This window comes from Sander lucioperca, chromosome 6, assembly GCF_008315115.2.
Source record: "Sander lucioperca isolate FBNREF2018 chromosome 6, SLUC_FBN_1.2, whole genome shotgun sequence".
NCBI classification, from domain to species: domain Eukaryota; kingdom Metazoa; phylum Chordata; class Actinopteri; order Perciformes; family Percidae; genus Sander; species Sander lucioperca.
This window is the reverse complement of record NC_050178.1, coordinates 214,801-232,500: the sequence shown is the minus strand read 5'-3', so window position 1 is coordinate 232,500 and position 17,700 is coordinate 214,801. Positions and strand designations below refer to the sequence as shown.

The following is a 17,700-nucleotide window of genomic DNA, read 5'->3' as shown; positions in this document are numbered from 1 at the left end:
TGTTGTATGGACTGAAACCCCCTCAGACAGATGCTTACATTTTATCATCATGCATGAATATGGATATACTGTCCCTAGGTGTTCCTTAGCCTTTCCCCTATTTCACCATACGCTGCAGTGCTATCATGTGATTTTCTTGCATCTATCTCTGATGGTGGTAAAATCCATGGTGATATAGCTGGCCAGTGAACTAGGGGCAACCCCCTCCTCCTGTCCAACTCCATCCTCTCCATCTCCTTATTTATTTCAAAGATTAAACATTTCATCTTCACTTTTGCTCCTGCCCATTTCCAAGCCTTTTCCAGAGCTAGCGTCCTGTGTTCTCCCCTTGGTGTCCCCATAGTTTAGATATATATTGCATTGCCAATTTGGATCTTCTATTTCCCAATGGGATCTCCCCAATTTCTACAAGTAAGGGGTAATTGGGGTGGTACGGAAGGCCTCACAAACGGCTCTCAGTGCTCTTGACTGCACTACATCCAGTCTCTTGAGGACAGATTTAGCTGCTGTCCCATAACATAAAGACCCATAAACTAGTCTTGATATGACTATTGCCCTGTAAATCATTATTGTGTATGCTGGGCAGCGCCCCACATACTTCCTGATAGGGACGGCATCACTTTTTTTTACTTTTTCACACTTGCTCAGAATGTCACAAAATACTCCCAATAATTTCAACTTTCCAGTTTTCATATTGCCAAATACACATATTTTGTTTTTTCTGTTGGTATCTTCCCCAGTCCATTATCATGACATTGAATAGCACTGGACAGATTTGGCTTCCCTGTGGTGTTCCATCCTCAATGCATGTGTCATTCGATAATGCCTTTCTCACCAAAAGTCCTGTATCCAGCTAAGCATCCTCCTTCTCCAGTTTATACACCAATCTGTCACCACTCCATTTTACACATCACTGTTGTCAGTGCAATAGGTCTATATGACCCTGGCTGCGCTGCCTCTTTCCCTGGCTTTAAAATTGCTGCTTTCTGTCTGATGGAAACCTTCCATCTTACCATACATTATTCATAAGTGCCAATATTTCCACTGGATCACCGCAGCTCTTCCACTGAAAGTTATGATTAACAACATCTGTGTTATCCTGATTCATCTCAAGTTTAGATATGTGTTGTCTTAGTGTCTCATTCCTTTTTCTTATGCCTTCTCTTTGCTCCCTTATGTTTTGTGAGTTCTTAACAAACAACAATGGCATAGTACAATACTTACTAGTTTTTTATCAGACTCAATAAGCATCATTAGACAATGACATATAAAATAAAAAGAGGGGGAGAAAAAAAAGAGTGAGCTTGGCGTACTCTGCAAATTTAAGTTTGCCTATCAGGCTACAGAGTTTCAAACAAGCACCAACTTCCAGGCCTGAGAAGTGAAGCCAAAGTTGAAGCTGCATTCTCTGTAACTTCCAGTAGGGGGCGACTCCACTGGCTCCAAAAAGAAGTCTGTTTCTATAGAAGTCTATGAGAAAATGAGCCCTACTTCTTCTAACATTTTCATAATGAGTTTATGGGCTCAATCACTAGTTTCAATTCTTCTTCAATACAACATGATGATCATTTTAGTAAATGATGGTCCCGTTTATTTTAAAATAGACAATAAAGCAGGGGATGCATTAGGACCTGTCAATCAGGACAGAGGTTTAGCGATGCTAACCATGCTAACAATGGGTACATTAAAACAGACCTCAACTTGTTTCTGGCTGTTGTCCATGTTTTCATCTTAAACTTTGACCCTCTCACTGTGTATTTTCACTTCAGCAAAGTTGTTTAGCATTCTGCAAGCCAAGCGAGCTAGTGTTAACGTTAGCTGGTAACTTAGGAAAACGTTTGCAGATTTTCGACCTGCTCTGTGTTCTGCCGTATATGCAGATGAATGGCTCCAGTACCCGGAGGTCTGTGTTCACCCGCTGGTAAATCTCTGCAGGATGACTTGCTTCAGAAGGGTTGAAAATCAGCAACTTTCCCCCCTTCAGCGTTTAGCTTCAAGCAGCGTCACTGCAACCATAAACGTTGCGCTTCAATCTCCTCAGCTCCACCCTCTCCTTCAAAATCCTCGTATTCTCATATCCAGTTTAAAAAAAAAAACATGGCGACGGCCATTTTGCCAAACTTGGCGCTTCAAAACGGCAGTCCACAAACCAATGGGTGACCTCACTGCTGCTACGTCCAATCACTGTTACAGTCTATGGGTGGTGTTAAGTATTTTATTGAAAAAGCAGAACCACTGAACTATTAGATTCTAGCATTTTTAAACAGGACTTTATTATTTTAAAATGAAACATGCATTACAGCGATGGTGCGATTTGTGTTATATTAAAGAAGACATACTATATTAATTAGACAACTTTTACATTGCCTTTGAAGAATTACACATGCAAATTATAATTGTTTGGTAAACTTAATCACCTTTATTATGCAGCTCTTTGGTCAACAAACCAAAACCAAAACATAATCACAAGTAAAACTGGCGGCGTGTTGAAACCTCCGTACATGGTGTTTTGTGCCAACGAAGGCTTACTGGGTTAAAAAAAATAAAATATAGGATTTATGTATGATCAATAGTGCATGTAAACACTACTGTTGCAATATCTTATTTGACTGCAATCGCAGCATTGGATAAAACATAATAATGTAACTATAATTGGCTAAGAACAAAGAAATCCATCCACTAATGAAGAAAATAAATTTACAATCTTGCTACGCTTTCTGTCAAATAACAACAAAATGACAATCAAAATTTAAACTGTAGCTGTGGCAGACAGATTGCACTTACAGTAATCAATCTGCTGTTATGTAACAAATTCCACCTGTTTCTGTCTGTTTGGTCTATTTATTGAAGAACGTTTGGGCCCAGGTAAATTGTCCATTATTGCAGTGACATCATCTGGTTTTATTTCCCGTTCCTTGAGCTCAGCTATTCTCCTCCGCTCAGCTCCTCCTCTTCTATACTCAGAACCACTTCGTCGTTTCTCTGATGCACCTTGTTGTCTTTCTACTCCACCTCTTCTCTGCTCTGAGCCACTCCTCCTCCTAAACCCTCCTGTCCTATAGTCCACCACGTCGCCCAACGCTCCCACGCAGTCCGTCCCAGCCCCGACATTCATGCCTCTGGCAGTGGAATGAGGCTTGGTGTTAGCACCTTTAACAGGGTTGCGGATATTTCCTGAGGCTTGCATTCTCCTCAGGTGGTTGTTGGTCTGCACAGGGCTGCTGATCACCTGAGGTCGGGATGCAGAGCTCCTGTCTGAGGACTTCACCCGGTTCTCGCTGTAGCTCCTTTTGGGGAGCGACGTGGGCCCCCTGCGCTCCAGCATGGGACTCAGTCTGGACTGACGGGTGTGGTGGGAGGAGCGGCAGCACAATGTGCTACAGTTGGAGTAGCGGATACGGCAGAGAGTGCAGGCACAGCCGGAGAGCAGGGCAGAGTGACTGGCCAGGCAGGAGAGGAAGGTGAGGGAGAAGGCACGCTGACACTGGAGGATGCACTTTGGAGAGCTGAGGCGTGACGAGGCAGCAGCATGGGACCTGTGGCAGCTGGATAGGACATCTGACACCGCTGACTTCCCCCCCTCCCCCTGCACTGTCTGAATCTGGTGCCACTCCAGCTGCAGCAGCCTATCCAGGTACCTTTCCAAAGGGCCCACGGGCCTGGGCTGAGGGCCCCCCCGGCCCTCCATGTTGTAGAAGACAGCCAGCTGACTGAGGCTCCAGGAGTTAAAAGGTGGAGGGAGGAAGTCTGGGAAGTCAAAAGCACCATGGTCGTGTCCTCTGGGCCTGTGGCTGCGAGAGGGGCAGTGTTCAGCCTGGATGACCTCTGGCCTCAGCTGGAGCTGTGGAGGAACTCCACCAGAGGGCGACACAGGAAGTCTCTCTGACTCAGACAAGTCTGTGTCGCTGTCGCCCTCTCCATGGCCAGCCAGACCTCCTACCTCTGGCTTTGGCGACAGGCTCTCCTGCAGAGTAGGACTTGAGTCAGGCAGGCGGTGGCAGGGAAAGGCAGCTGTGTGTCTGCTCACCCTGAAACCTGTGGGCTTGTGTTCTCTGTGGCTGCAGGGCTGAGCAGCCGGCTGCACCTTTGGCTCCATCTTGTCTTCTGCAGGGGGCAGTGGATGGGCCTTTGACTCTGAGGTTCCCAGAGCACTAGAGGGAAAAGTAAATTATATTCCGTTAGCATCTGGGCAGCACAGAGTGGCATGAAATGTGCACAAGCAGCAATCTCACCTGTGTTGAGAAGTAAGGCGTTTGGTCGAGGGAGTGTTCGGTTTCTGCTTTCTTCTTTGCTGTGGCCTCTGTGAGAACAGAGAAACACTATAAAGCCTTCTACTGATCACTAATACATGTTCATTCTTTAAACACATCATCACATACTTCATAATGCATTCCACTGTTGATTAATCAATTAATCATCTAAAAAATTGTTAGGATGCCCATTGCATTCCCAGAGCTCGCGGTGACGTCTTCAAATTACTTGTTTTGTCCGTCCAAAAGTTCCAAACATTCAGTTCAGGCTATGTTTAGACGGAAACGATCTGAAGAGAAAACGCAAAAGTGGCGTTGCGTTCTCACTTTTTATTCTGCGTTTAGACGAGAGTTTTGGGGGGGGAGATCTGCGCGCATATGGTGACGCAAAAGTGTGTGAAATTCGATGTAGTATGCACGCCAGGCGGCTAGGTGGCACTGCCACACAACATCACCAAGGCTGCGCGCCTACGTAGAACCTTCTTTCTACTTCTCTCCTTAGTAGCGCGAAACTAAAACAACAAAGCTTGTCTGGAAAAGATGAGGAGGTGGAGTTGCATGTTTGTCTGATGATGACCGGCACAGTCAACCGTGATAAGCAACAGCACCCAAGGGAGCACTACCAATATCCGGAGCCTCGAGCCCTTCAGCCGCTGCTTGAGAGCGAAAGGCAGCGGGCAAGAGGAGGCTGAAGCAGACCCTCCTCTGCCCGCTGGCTGCTGCCCTCTTCCCGCTGGCCGCTGCCACTCGCTGCCCGCTGCCACTCGCTGGCCGCTGCCGGTCGCTGCCACTCGCAGGCCGCTGCCACTCGCTGGCCGCTGCCACTCGCTGGCCGCTGCCACTCGCTGGCCGCTGCCACTCGCTGGCCGCTGCCACTCGCTGGCCGCTGCCACTCGCTCTCTCTCTTTCTCTTCATCCGTAACGTTGTAGCCTACTCTGGCTCAAATCAATAGCCTACATATGGTCATCGAACTATAACAACCTTATCCACATTGTCGAAATCATTTAAATATTGAGCCATTACATTGAAAATCTTTTAGATAACAGGAGCCTATAATTTCTGTAGCCTACTCCATAACAACAGACTACCTGGACGCCTTTTTCTCGTCTCTCTCCACACCGCTGTCTTCAGACTTTTGCGTTTTTTCCCTTTAGACGGTGGAGCGTTTTTAAGATTTCCACTCTGGAGGGTGGTTTCACTTTTTTGCGTTTTTAAGCCCCAAAAACTCCGTCGCCGTATAAACAAAAGGCACATCCGATAAAATATTTTTTTTGTTTTCACACACAAGCGTCATTGTGTAAACAGGGCCTCAGATTGATATTAAACTTAAAGGGTAACTACCGTTTTTTTCAGTTTAGCACCAGTTTTTTTTTCAATCCCTTTTTTTCAAGTTCCTATGTTTTTATGTCTAAGTGACTGATGGAAACAACAATCTTTGACATGGTCCAGTATCAAGCGAGATCACTGCAGTCGGCAGCGGAGAAACAAGCTACAATGTAAGTTAATAAAACAATTGTCCAGCTTGTATTTACCTTCACTAAAGTGCTGTTTTGCCGCTGACAGACTCAGATTAATATTCTAAGTGTCAACAATATTATCAATTATCAATGGTAAAGGATTTCTAAGGAGGTGGACCTTTCTGTTAAAGAGTAAGATCCTTTTTTTAAACTTAAAAACATCCGCAAAATTTTGTTCGCTAAACCCACCAGACTCCATGTAAATAAACAGTAATTTTAGCATTGTAAAATACACTTCATTCAAAGTCAACAGAAACAAAATAAAACTATGAAAAGCCGTTTTGGGTCGTCTTTCCACTTTTCCAGCCATCACAACTCTAGTTTTGGTTAAAATAAACACATAGTTTACCGATTTACTATATATCTATACACGCTAAAAGTATTGCTTTTTTAAATGGAGTCTGGTGGGTTTAGCGCTAGCAACTTCAGAGCTGTTTCTGGTTAAACAGAAAGGTCTCAAAGAGGTTTTAAAGGTTGACCTCCTTTCCATAATGTTGTCAGAAACTTAATACTGGATCAATGTCAAAGATTGCTGTTCCCATCAGACACTTAAGACACAAAAACATAGAAAAATAGGGTCCAGGTTGAAAAAAACGGTAGTTACCCTTTAACTATGGAAGGAAATAAGAGACATAAGTATTAACTGTCACTGAATACCTAATATCGAAATATGTAACTTTAAAAACCATGTAACTGAAGTTATTTGTTCTGAATTCACGTCTTTGAAGATCCAAAAATTCAAGTTGAAATAATTCACATGGTGACATCCAGGATACCCTTACCAGAGCCACGTCACTTTTGAGTTTAAATTTTCAAGCCACTTTCTTGGATCACATGACTGACAGACTATGCTCTAATGGCCAGGAGGTTGCATCCTGCCTGTGTTTTTCTACTGTGTGTGTGTGTGTGTGTGTGTGCACATATCACAGGAAAGTGGGGGGCGCAAGATTTCTCACTGAAATTTTGCACTGAAAATAGCTCAATAGCTTGATGGGACTCATCTGACACCACGCTGAAATTAGCTTCCGATTCACAGCGTCCGATTCTGCAGTTGAGGGAAACTTGTAGCCTAACTTCCTGAGCGACTGATCCGTTTTTTGCACCTCTTTACATAAATATACATAAATATGGCTATGAAATACGTCCTGGGATAAATAAATGAGCCAATAAATATAAAGATATAAATTAGTCAATATAGTTCAATAGTGGTCTGTCAGTCATGTGAGGTCTCTCCTAATTGAACTTTTATTTATTTCAGGGGACTTTTATTTCATATGTACACCTTCATTTCCCTCTCTATTTATTTGCATGTTATATTCAAATGAAGTTTTGCACAGACTCAGACTAAAAGCAAAGCTAGCCTGCCTGGCGTCAGTGCATCACAGCATATCACTATCTGCCAAAGGAAATAAAAACCTTAATAGACCCATGAATAAAACACGAGCGCGGCATACTGGTCTGATTCCCAGCTAGCTAGTGCGGGTCATGCCAGCTCCGCAGTCGGACCAGAGTCAGTCAGCACCGGGACCCGGGTCACAACCTGGTCACAGTGGGCTGGTGGCTAGCTGCTAGCTAGCTGCTACTTGAAGAAAACGGCAGCAGCTAACATTAGACCCAGCACCGGAGGTCTGATGGTTAATACTAGGCTAATCTATGCAAAGTCAGCGAGATTTGTTCAACAGTGCTATGATAGAAGCAACAAAACTTCTTCTGCTAAAGCAAGTCCTTCTTCACCTCAGAGTCCTGTATCTGCAGCCAGATGGCAGCAGTGTGAAGTGTGGATATAGAGGGGGATTGGTGTCATTGACAATGGTGAGGGTAAGGTGTGTGATGGCTCCATCCTTCAGGTCTGAGACGTTGGCTGTAGGGGAGCTGATCATTTTGGAGGCGACGTGTGTGATCTTGGTGAGTTTGTTTTTGTTAGAAATGGTGAGCATGGGCGCCTGGGTAGCTCACCTGGTAGAGCGTGCGCCCATATATAGAGGTTTATTCCTCGACGCAGCGGCCGCGGCCCTTTGCTGCATGTCATTCCCCCTCTCTCTCCCCTTCAAGTCTTCAGCTGTCCTGTACAAATAAAGGCCTAAAATGCCCCAAAAAAATCTTTAAAAAAAGAAAGAAATGACGAGCATGCTGTGGAAACAGGGGGAACAGTCCAGCAGGATGGGTTGGATTATGCTTTTGTAAAGTAACAACAGGAGGTGTGGGGCAACAGAAAGTGCTCTGAGTTTACAGATGACATGTAATGTCTGCTGAGATCATCGGTGACGTGTTGATCAAAACTGAGGTTATTGTCTAAAGTGAGTCTGCGGGGCGACCTGTAGCTCACCCAGTAGAGTGTGCGCCCCATGTAGGCTAGTCCTTGGCAGCGGCCGTGGGTTAATTTTATAACAGTGCTGTGCAGAGCCAATGCTGCTGGTTCTGCCGGTGCAAATATATTTTAGCCTGAATAGGTTAAAATCTACAGGTTTTTGTCGATATTGTTGTGTACAAACGTTTTAGACAGAGCTTTCTTGGTTGAGCATGTTGTAGACAGTACTGCTATTGCCAGTGTTGGGGAGTAATGGAATACATGTACCGACATTACATATTCAGAATACAAATTATGAGTAACTGTATTCCGTTACAGTTACAATTTAAATAGTTGAAATCAATGGATTACATGACGATACTTCTCTGTTTCACGAGTTTATTCACTCTCGCAACTCCATGCATTTCCCAGAAGCCCCAATATCAAAACGAAAAAATGAGCTATTTGCGTGATCACTGATAGAGGTAGAGATGGAGCCGGAACCGGCACAACAGAGCCAGGGCAGGAATGCGTTTCTATCTTGGAAATTCAAACAGCATTTCACATTAAAGAAAGAACAGGGAGAATTAAATATAACTGTGCAGTGCAACCTCTGCTTGCCAGCAACCAACCTCCTTTCAGCGTTCAAATTACTCCACCTCCAACCTGAAGAAGCGTCTTAAAGTACGTTTTTTTTTTTAATTAGCGAAGGGTAGTCGTCTGCTGTAGTTTTACTGGTCACCTTGCTATTTTATAGTTGACGTGCTATATGCTGATTTACTAGCCCCAGAGGCAGAGACTGACAGCCCCGTTTGACATGTAAGCTAACGTTAGCTAAAATTAGCTCGTGGTAGTTTAAGACTGCGGTTAGATTTTTGTAGTATGCAAATACAAAAATCTATCTGCTTGTTTAGGTACACATTCAGCCAGTTGGAACAGAAGAACACACCATAATAGGCCTGTTTAGCAAGCTGTATGTGATGGCCGCATTCCTACACTTATAAAATGCAATTCAATGTGGAAGTAATCCAAGTATTCAGAATACGTTACTCATATTGAGTAACGTATCGGAATACGTTACAAATTAAATTTTTGGGCATGATTCTGTAACGGAATATGTTTTGAAAGTATCCTTCCCAACACTGGCTGTTGCCGTTGTAATGCAGTACATGTTGGAAGGTAAAATTGTTGCTGTTTTCTTCAGTTTGTCCTTTTTGCTACTCTACGTCTTTTTGAAAATGGCTCTCTCACTTTTGTACTGGCCCGCCCAAAATACTATTTCTGCCTATGCCACTGGCGGTAACGTTACTATGGAGGAAATATTTATTCATAATTCAAATTGAAAGTCCAAAGAGAAAATGAAGCGAGATCAAATTAAAAATATTATTATTTTTTTTAATTTTCCATTGATCAAATTAAAAATATTATTATTTTTTTTTAATTTTCCATTTGGCTTTTCCATTTGGATTTAATATTTGGCTTTTGAATTTAAATTTAACATTGGCTTTTCCATTTGGATTTAATATTTGGCTTTTGAATTTCAATTTAACATTGGCTTTTAATTTGGATTTAATATTTGGCTTTTCGATTTCAATTTAACATTGGATTTTCATTTGGATTTAATATTTGGCTTTTGAATTTACATTTAACACTGGCTTTTCGTGTGTGTGTGTGTGTGTGTGTGTGTGTGTGTGTGTGTGTGTGTGTGTGTGTCCTCGAGATCTGACAACACACAAACACACGTAGCAGAGCTACCCACACCCATGTTTGTACTGTTGCTTAATTAAATAAAACATCAAAAGAGAGAAGTTGTCTCCGTCCGTGTTTTAAACAGACACACCTGGGGCGAAGTTGGAAACCAGAATCAGCTTTAAATACAGTCCTAATCTAGTCCTCACTAACACGGGCCCAATATCATGTGAAATAAGAGGATAAGCCAGCCTGGTGGCCAAGCTCCAGACAGATGCTCCTCAACGGTGTGCTCCCCAGCAGTCAGCTCCCCCTGCTATTCATAAGGTGCCTCTGCACCCCTTTCGTTTCAGACCCTCCCACCAGCCTTTGGGCCACGCCTCCTCATTTACATTGACATGTGTCAAGTCCAAATGAAAAGCCAATGTTAAATGTAAATTCAAAAGCCAAATATTAAATCCAAATGAAAATCCAATGTTAAATTGAAATCGAAAAGCCAAATATTAAATCCAAATTAAAAGCCAATGTTAAATTGAAATTCAAAAGCCAAATATTAAATCCAAATTAAAAGCCAATGTTAAATTTAAATTCAAAAGCCAAATATTAAATCCAAATGGAAAAGCCAATGTTAAATTTAAATTCAAAAGCCAAATATTAAATCCAAATGGAAAAGCCAAATAGAAAATTAAAAAAAAATAATATTTTTAATTTGATCAATGGAAAATTTAAAAAAATAATAATATTTTTAATTTGATATTTCTTCGTTTTCTCTTTGGACTTTCAATTTCTCTTTGGACTTTCAATTTGAATTATGAATAAATATTTCCTCCATACGTTACAGCCGTGAACTGAAAGTCTATTTCCTGAGCTGGTATTGACTCTCTTCACGGCAAAGTTGTATTTCAGCGGCAGGGAGAGACGGAGAGTCAGGGAGAGGGAGATAAATAAAAGTGACATTATGAAATAAAATAACCTCAAGCATCATCAGAGTAGGGTTCCAAAGTCATTATTGCCTGGGCTGAAGCAACACTGGTACACAGACGCGGTTGCCTAGGAAATGACAACATCTGGTCTCAGAATATGATTGATGTTTGCTAGTGATTTATTTATTTTTTTTGGTTATATGACATCTAACCAAAATCTAAATCAAAGCATATTTAGAATTTCTCTCCTCCCCTTTTGACGATGAAAAGGAAGAGAAAAAAACACCTATTTCAATTTCAAATTTTGTATTTTAAAACGAAAAAAACAAACAACCACTCGTTTATGGTATTTTAATAGGCCTTCACATTTATGAAAGGAAAATCGAATAACCAAAAGATACACTGGCCGTTTTCAAAGTAAAATATTACCAGTAGGTTATTCAGTGACTGTTAAAATTCAAATACACGTTATGTCTCTTATTTGCTTCCATATTTAACACACGTTTAAGAAGCTAATCAGCAAATGTTTGGAATTTTCTGCTTGACAAAAACAATAATCAATAATCAAAAGGTTCAGTTCTCTTACCTTGTCGTTATTATTTTCTGGACTTGGCAGCGTGTACTGCGGCTTCCTTTGTGACTGCCGCCGTCCCATTTTGTTGCTTAAAAAAAACAAGACAGGTGAAATATTAAACAAAACCAATGACCTAAAAACACTGCACAAAAATAGGCTACACAAATGAAATATAGAAACAATCAAATATCCAGTGATTCGCAGTGGCGACATGTCGGTTCTCTAGACATGAAGACGGACAAGTGCAGCGTTTGGAGACACGCGAACAGCGTCTCTCTCTCTCTCGCTCTCTCTCTCTTTCTCCAGCATTTATTACTACATTATAAATCATATCTCAGGCTACCTGCACACATCCGGCCTGTTGTTGCTCCCCGACGCCGTCTCCTTGCAGTCCGTGTCACGGATGGAGCGCCTCTCGGGGTGCTGCAGGACTGAGCCCAGCCAGCAACATGCACCAATCAGAGTCGACACACTGGGCACGTAAGCGTCGCGTATAGCAGCGTAGCGCAGCTATCTTTATTTCGGCGCCCATGTTATCCAACCTGTCCGTTCATACTGGGCGCGTAGTGTCCGCGTCGGTCCGCGCGCTACAGCGATAGTTTCGGCGTCTCCTCTATTTCTTGCGCGATACGCGAGCGTATGTCAAGCCACGCAGGTAATCACATACAGGAAGACCACAGTGCAGCCGGATGATTTACAAAAATAAAACACTTTTCAAAATAAAACACCCAGCATGGTGATTTGGGCTGTCTTGACAGCGAGACACACGATCAGGCACATGGAGAGAGAGAGAGAGAGAGAGAGAGAGAGAGAGACACACACACACACACACACACACACACACACACACACACACACACACACACACACACACACACACACACACACACACACACCACTCATCCTGTCTCTTTCTATCGGAGAGAGAGAGAGAGATGTTAAATTAATAAATTAAATAAAAAATTAAATGAAATTAATACATTAAATTTGATAGTGTAATTGTACCGATAGCACTATATGGAAGTGACATTTGGGGCCCACTCAGTAGATTGGAGCATGACTTCTGGGACAAACACCAGATAGATAGAATTCTTCTACAGACTTCTGTGTGTAGGGCACGTACGGAATTCTGTAGAAGAATTCTAAACATTCAAAGGAAAACGCCAAATAACGCCTGTCGACGAAAGATGGTACGTTTCCCATTACTGCTAAATATACAGAAACCAGCTATTACATTTTGGACACATCTTAATTTAAGCCAAAAAAAGACACTTCATTTCAAAGCACTAAAAACCCAAGAGCTGAATCCTGAAAACAGTCCCCTCAGTGAGCTGATGGTGAAGCTAACTAACCAGGCTCCCATCAGCACTGGTTCAACACAGTTCAACAGAACAAAACAGATTATCAACAGAACAAAACAGATTATGATTCATTCAAAAGATACATATTTAGAACATTGGAAACATCTAACAAAAACACAAAGTAGACTAAATTGTTATTTGACTCTTAACAGAGAATATAAATTGGCTGAGTGTCTGCACACTGTCTGAGATCTGAATCAGAGACGGTCCTGACTAAATACAGGTTCAGTAGCTTAGTTTCCATCCAGTTCGGCAAAAAAATTCAAGCGAATAAAGCTGGGGGAAAGTGTGTTTCATTCCAACGGCGAATAAAAACCTGTGCGTATGTAACATAGTTGAATGGGTTCAGGTTAAATTCTACTAAATTGGCACAACTACCCCATCTACTGTTAAAATTTGTACCTGCTTCGAGTAGCTGCAGAACAACATTATGGGAAATTCCTCACAGCAACCAAGGATTTCCAACGAGGTAACATGTCTGTGAATGCTTGTGGACAATATAGCGTTAACTACTTGAAAAGCACTTAAAAGTTGACCCAGTTTGTTTGGTTAGATATAACAATTGTCTGAAGTTAATTTGGCAATGGTTGTATTTAGTTACCAACCATTTTATTCATGTTTTACCACTCGAAAAATATTTTCTGTATGTTAACTAGCACCTACATGTGCCGTCTTTCCAGACAGATGTTGGGTTCTCGTAGGTGTACAGATTCAATTATTGGCATATTATCAAAGAGGTTTATCAATATTAATAAAGTGATGAATATGGTTATTAATAACTTTATCAAATCAACAAACAATCAAAACGGGGCACCACCCTGAAACTTCAGGGGCCAATATTGAACTGTGGAATAGTCGCATTTGTCAGTGGAAGGGTAAAATCCGAGCACTGACCTGTGTTTAACCAGCAATTAATACAATAATACACAAATAATCACAAACAACTGCTAATTAAAGTATAGTAGAATTTATTAACTTCAAAATTATCAATGGCCAATCAATAATCCTTTGATCAATTAAAACCAATATACGTTTCTTTTAAGTACAACAAAACAAAGCAAAAACAAAACAGCATGTGGAGAGACCCTCTCTGTGTGTGTGTGTGTGTGTGTGTGTGTGTGTGTGTGTGTGGGTGTGAGAGAGTGAGTGTGAAAGAGTAGGGGTGTAGTCTAACCAAAGACTACAAAAATGGCTACTCCTGTGAGCTGCACAAAACTGTTTCACCTCAAGAGGGCGGTATTGCTAGGCTAGGCCCAAGATTAGCCGTTAGCTCATTCAGGCTATCGTGTGGTTGACACAAAAGGGACACCCTGAGGAGCGCAGTTGTTAAGCAGTGTGCGTTCTGTAGCTAGCTACGTGACTAGCTGTTGGCCAGCTGTTCACCTTAGCGCGTGTGTGTAACTAGCTATGTGTTCATATATGTGTGTGTGAGAGAAAGGTTAGAGAAGTAGGAAAGATATATATATATCTATATATATATATATATATATATATCTATATATATATATATATATATATATATATATATATATATATATATATATATATATATATATATATATATCTATCTATATATATATATAGATATATATACACTTGACTCAGCGGTCACAATCCTAGATTAATACATTACATGCGCAGCAGTAGCGCTGTATTAATCAGATCACATTAATGGTAACACAAAGTAGCAGCAATAGCAAATTACTCATTAATAAAACACACTATTTATCTCTGCACAGACGTAAGCCTTCTTACTGTGTGTTCAGTCCGTTTGTCCGTAGGTTTCCACGAAAGAAACGGGGGTCCGTGTCTGCTCGTCAGCAGATCAGAGGAAGAAGGAAGGGAGCTAGAGTCGACTTGAGAAGAAAAACGTTGTTTCCTTCTCCTGCAGATATGAAAACACTGGCGAGTGGTTTCAGAGGATCCACGGTGCTCCCAGCACCAAAATTAAATCCACTTTGTTTCAAAAATGGAAGTTTTAGCACAAACTTGTCGTGCTGACCTGTCGTCAACTGGAGTTGAGGTGGAAAGCATTTGTTTCTGTGTGTCATGCTGTAGTGACCAAAGTCACAGGGCAAAAGACGAGAAGTGGGGGGTGAAGAGGTTATTTATAGGTCAGGCCACCAGACCTGGCTCCCTGCTGTGTTTATGGTCCCAGGAGCCAATGGGAATGCAGGACCTCCTGGTGTTTCGGCCATTTTGTGCAGTAGCACCTGGGTGTGACTTTTAGGCTGCAAGGTCTGCATGCAGGCTGTTGTTAGAAAATGGGTGATGAACCATCTTTCCTGAGGAGACCTGGATCGTAATTTTCCAGGTAGGCCCTTCTTTGTCTCAGGCCCATTGTCTCTGGGCACATGTTGGCTGGAAATCCTTTGCTTGAAAAAGATTATGTTTAACCTCCTCGACGGTCCCAACACAGAGCATGCTTGCTGTTGTCCTTTGAGATGAGCATTAACATTGTAAATGCAGGTACGTTGCAATGTATGTTGCTGTAGTCAGTGGTGAAATGTTTTGTACTGAGATATTTACTTGCGATCTGCTTGATGTTTTTTATACTGTGGGAAAGGTCAAGCACATCATTATTATTGTTAACTGTTAAAATACTGAAAAGGATAAAAAGTAAGTCCAGTATGAAGAAGCCATATTATAATTTTGTTTATATATTGATTCTTTGTTAATTTGCAAGAGAACAACTTAAATTTTGTTTATTTCAATTACATTTATTATTCATGTAGATTGCTTCGCTAAAGTGTCAAAGTTTTGCACAGAGAAAATTAGGTTGTAGAGATGGGAAATTCCTCACAGCAATGGAGGATTTCCAACGAGACAGAGCATGCTTGCTGTTGTCCTTTGAGATGAGCATTCACACACTGTTATCTTCCATTGTAAATGCAGGCAGAGGTTGGTTAAACTGGCTGTTACCAACCTGACTGGCTCCGAGTGATACACAAGACATTTCGCATAGGTCACACGTAATGACGTCACATACTGTTTTGCAGTCAAATTGGTATATCGAATTGATTTGAGACATTTTATGGTGTTTCCATACACTGAATCGCTCAACTTTCAAGTTGACATTTGAAAACAAAACAAAGTTTTGCCAGACAAAATGGATTGCGCCATCAATCTACAAATGATTCATATTGTAAGTTGTAATAGTGCTTATGTGCCAGCTGATAGCGACATATCAAGCTATAATAAGAAAACAACGATGCTATCAACACATTGCTATGATGATGCAGATGCACGTAAATCCGGTGGCGTGTGGTGTGGGAATGAGAGCGCTCCAAACTGTTCTGGAAGATTGTGGTTTAGAGACACTTAATGGAAACCCTTTGGTTGAAGCATTTTCGGATTTGACCTGTTGTGTAATTTTATTGGCCCGTCCCTTGACCCAGATAAGCCATGGCCCTCCGGTTCCAATCGAGAAGCGTATTACAATTGCGCTCTACAAACTGGCTACATGCGCAGAGTACAGAGTGGTAGTCGAAACGTTTGGGGTCAGCAAATATGGAAAGCCAAACAGTTCAAATACATGTGATTTCTCACACGTAAACAACATGTAAACACGTAGACAACACATGGATTTTTCACACGTGGACAACACGTAGACAACACATTAACAACACGTAAACAACACGTAGTAGTGGTGGGCAGATCAATCCAAATATCGATAATATCGATACCAAAGTTGGTATGTGGGTGTGGGTGGGGATTGCAGGGGGAATCTCCAGGACGGCGAGGATGTTCGATTGCTGTTGTCAGCAGCTGGAGAACATCTCCCAGCTACCCGATCTCCCCCTTCACTACTCTGTAATTTTAATTATTCGTTTTGGTGTTTAACCCACCTTTTGTCGGGTTAAAGCTAACTGTAAAGACAGCTAACCGCGAAGGGGGGAGAAATTCGGCACGGAGGAGATTTTCGGTACAAACACCGGAAGCTAACATTATGGATGGCCGAAGTGACAAGGATGCCTAGGTCTGCTATTCTCTGTTTCCCGACGCTTCATTAAACTGCCGTTAGCGTCGTAAGCACCCGGCACCGGCTGGGGCTAACGGTAACTAGCTATTGCTACATGTCCCGGCTGTGTTGTCAGCTATCATCCCGAATGAAGTCTCTTTGTGCCGGGGGAGTGAGGCAGGCAGAGCAGGGTGTGCTAGCTGGCTAAATTAGCATTAGATTAATCGTCTATCTATACAGCTAACATTAACGTAGTAATCATACTACTAATATATAAAGCTTTATTGCAGACACAGGTCCATATAACACATAATACAGTATACATAGTATAAAAAGGAGATACAAAAATACATAAAAAATTGCATATTAACCTATAGGATACACAATAATACATAAAAATTGCATATGATCCTATAGGATATATAGGCTATTGCAACAATGTCGTCTTAACCTAGAAGTGTATCTATAACAGCTTTTCAGAGGGCTGACTAGAGCTTCAATTATGTGGTTCTCTGACTTGTCCAAGCGACACATAAAACTAAACATCAGTTGTCTTAAGAGTGACTCACACGTTGGCACTCTAGTGGACACAAACAAATGACTGGCACTATGGCACCTAGGGACACGGAGCAGCAGCCTCATTGCATCATTGTATGCTACCTTGAGCCTCTGCATACTCTTTTTCTTATAATTAGACCACAATTGAGCAGTATATAATGGTGTGATGTAGGTTCTAAATAAAGAGCACTTCACAGAGTCAGAGCACATAGAGAACCTCCTTATAAGCATGTTAGCTTGAGAGTAAATTTTACAGCGCTGTCGGTATAGGTCTTTGTCATCCATCCAGTCATCAGATATGACATGTCCTAAATATTTAATTTCCTCACACACAGCAAGAGGACTATCTGACAAATAAAAAGTCGGAAAAGTTGATTTCCTGTCCTCGTCACTTCTAACTATCATTATGTGACTTTTCATAGCATTATACTTTATGTCATAATCAAGGCCATACTGAGAGCACACCTTCAGCATCTGCTGCAGCCCAGCACTATATGGACAGAGCAGGACCAGATCGTCTGCATACATAAGATGATTAACAATAGTGTTGCCCACAAGACAGCCAGTTTTTAACCTATT

At 41.8% G+C, this 17,700-nt stretch overlaps 1 protein-coding gene across 1 annotated transcript; it reads right to left on the bottom strand.

Moving 5' to 3' along the window:
- Positions 1-2,399: 2,399 nt before the first annotated feature.
- On the bottom strand, positions 2,400-11,916 carry LOC116050233. Its single transcript, XM_031300201.2, has 4 exons — positions 11,585-11,916; positions 11,254-11,329; positions 4,233-4,300; positions 2,400-4,151 (listed from the first exon to the last, which is right to left on the bottom strand). Exons 2-4 carry the CDS (start codon positions 11,320-11,322, stop codon positions 2,801-2,803), a joined length of 1,488 nt encoding a protein of 495 aa, XP_031156061.1. The 5' UTR covers positions 11,323-11,329; positions 11,585-11,916; the 3' UTR covers positions 2,400-2,800.
- Between the last annotated feature and the right edge of the window lie 5,784 nt (positions 11,917-17,700).

Coding starts and splice junctions, on each gene's coding strand:
- LOC116050233 (XM_031300201.2), bottom strand. CDS start 11,322: ATGGGACGGCGGCAGTCACAAAGGAAGCCGCAGTACACGCTGCCAAGT. Junction 4,301..11,253: donor CAGAAAATAATAACGACAAG/GTAAGAGAACTG, acceptor CTGTTCTCACAG/AGGCCACAGCAAAGAAGAAA. Junction 4,152..4,232: donor CGCCTTACTTCTCAACACAG/GTGAGATTGCTG, acceptor TTTTCCCTCTAG/TGCTCTGGGAACCTCAGAGT.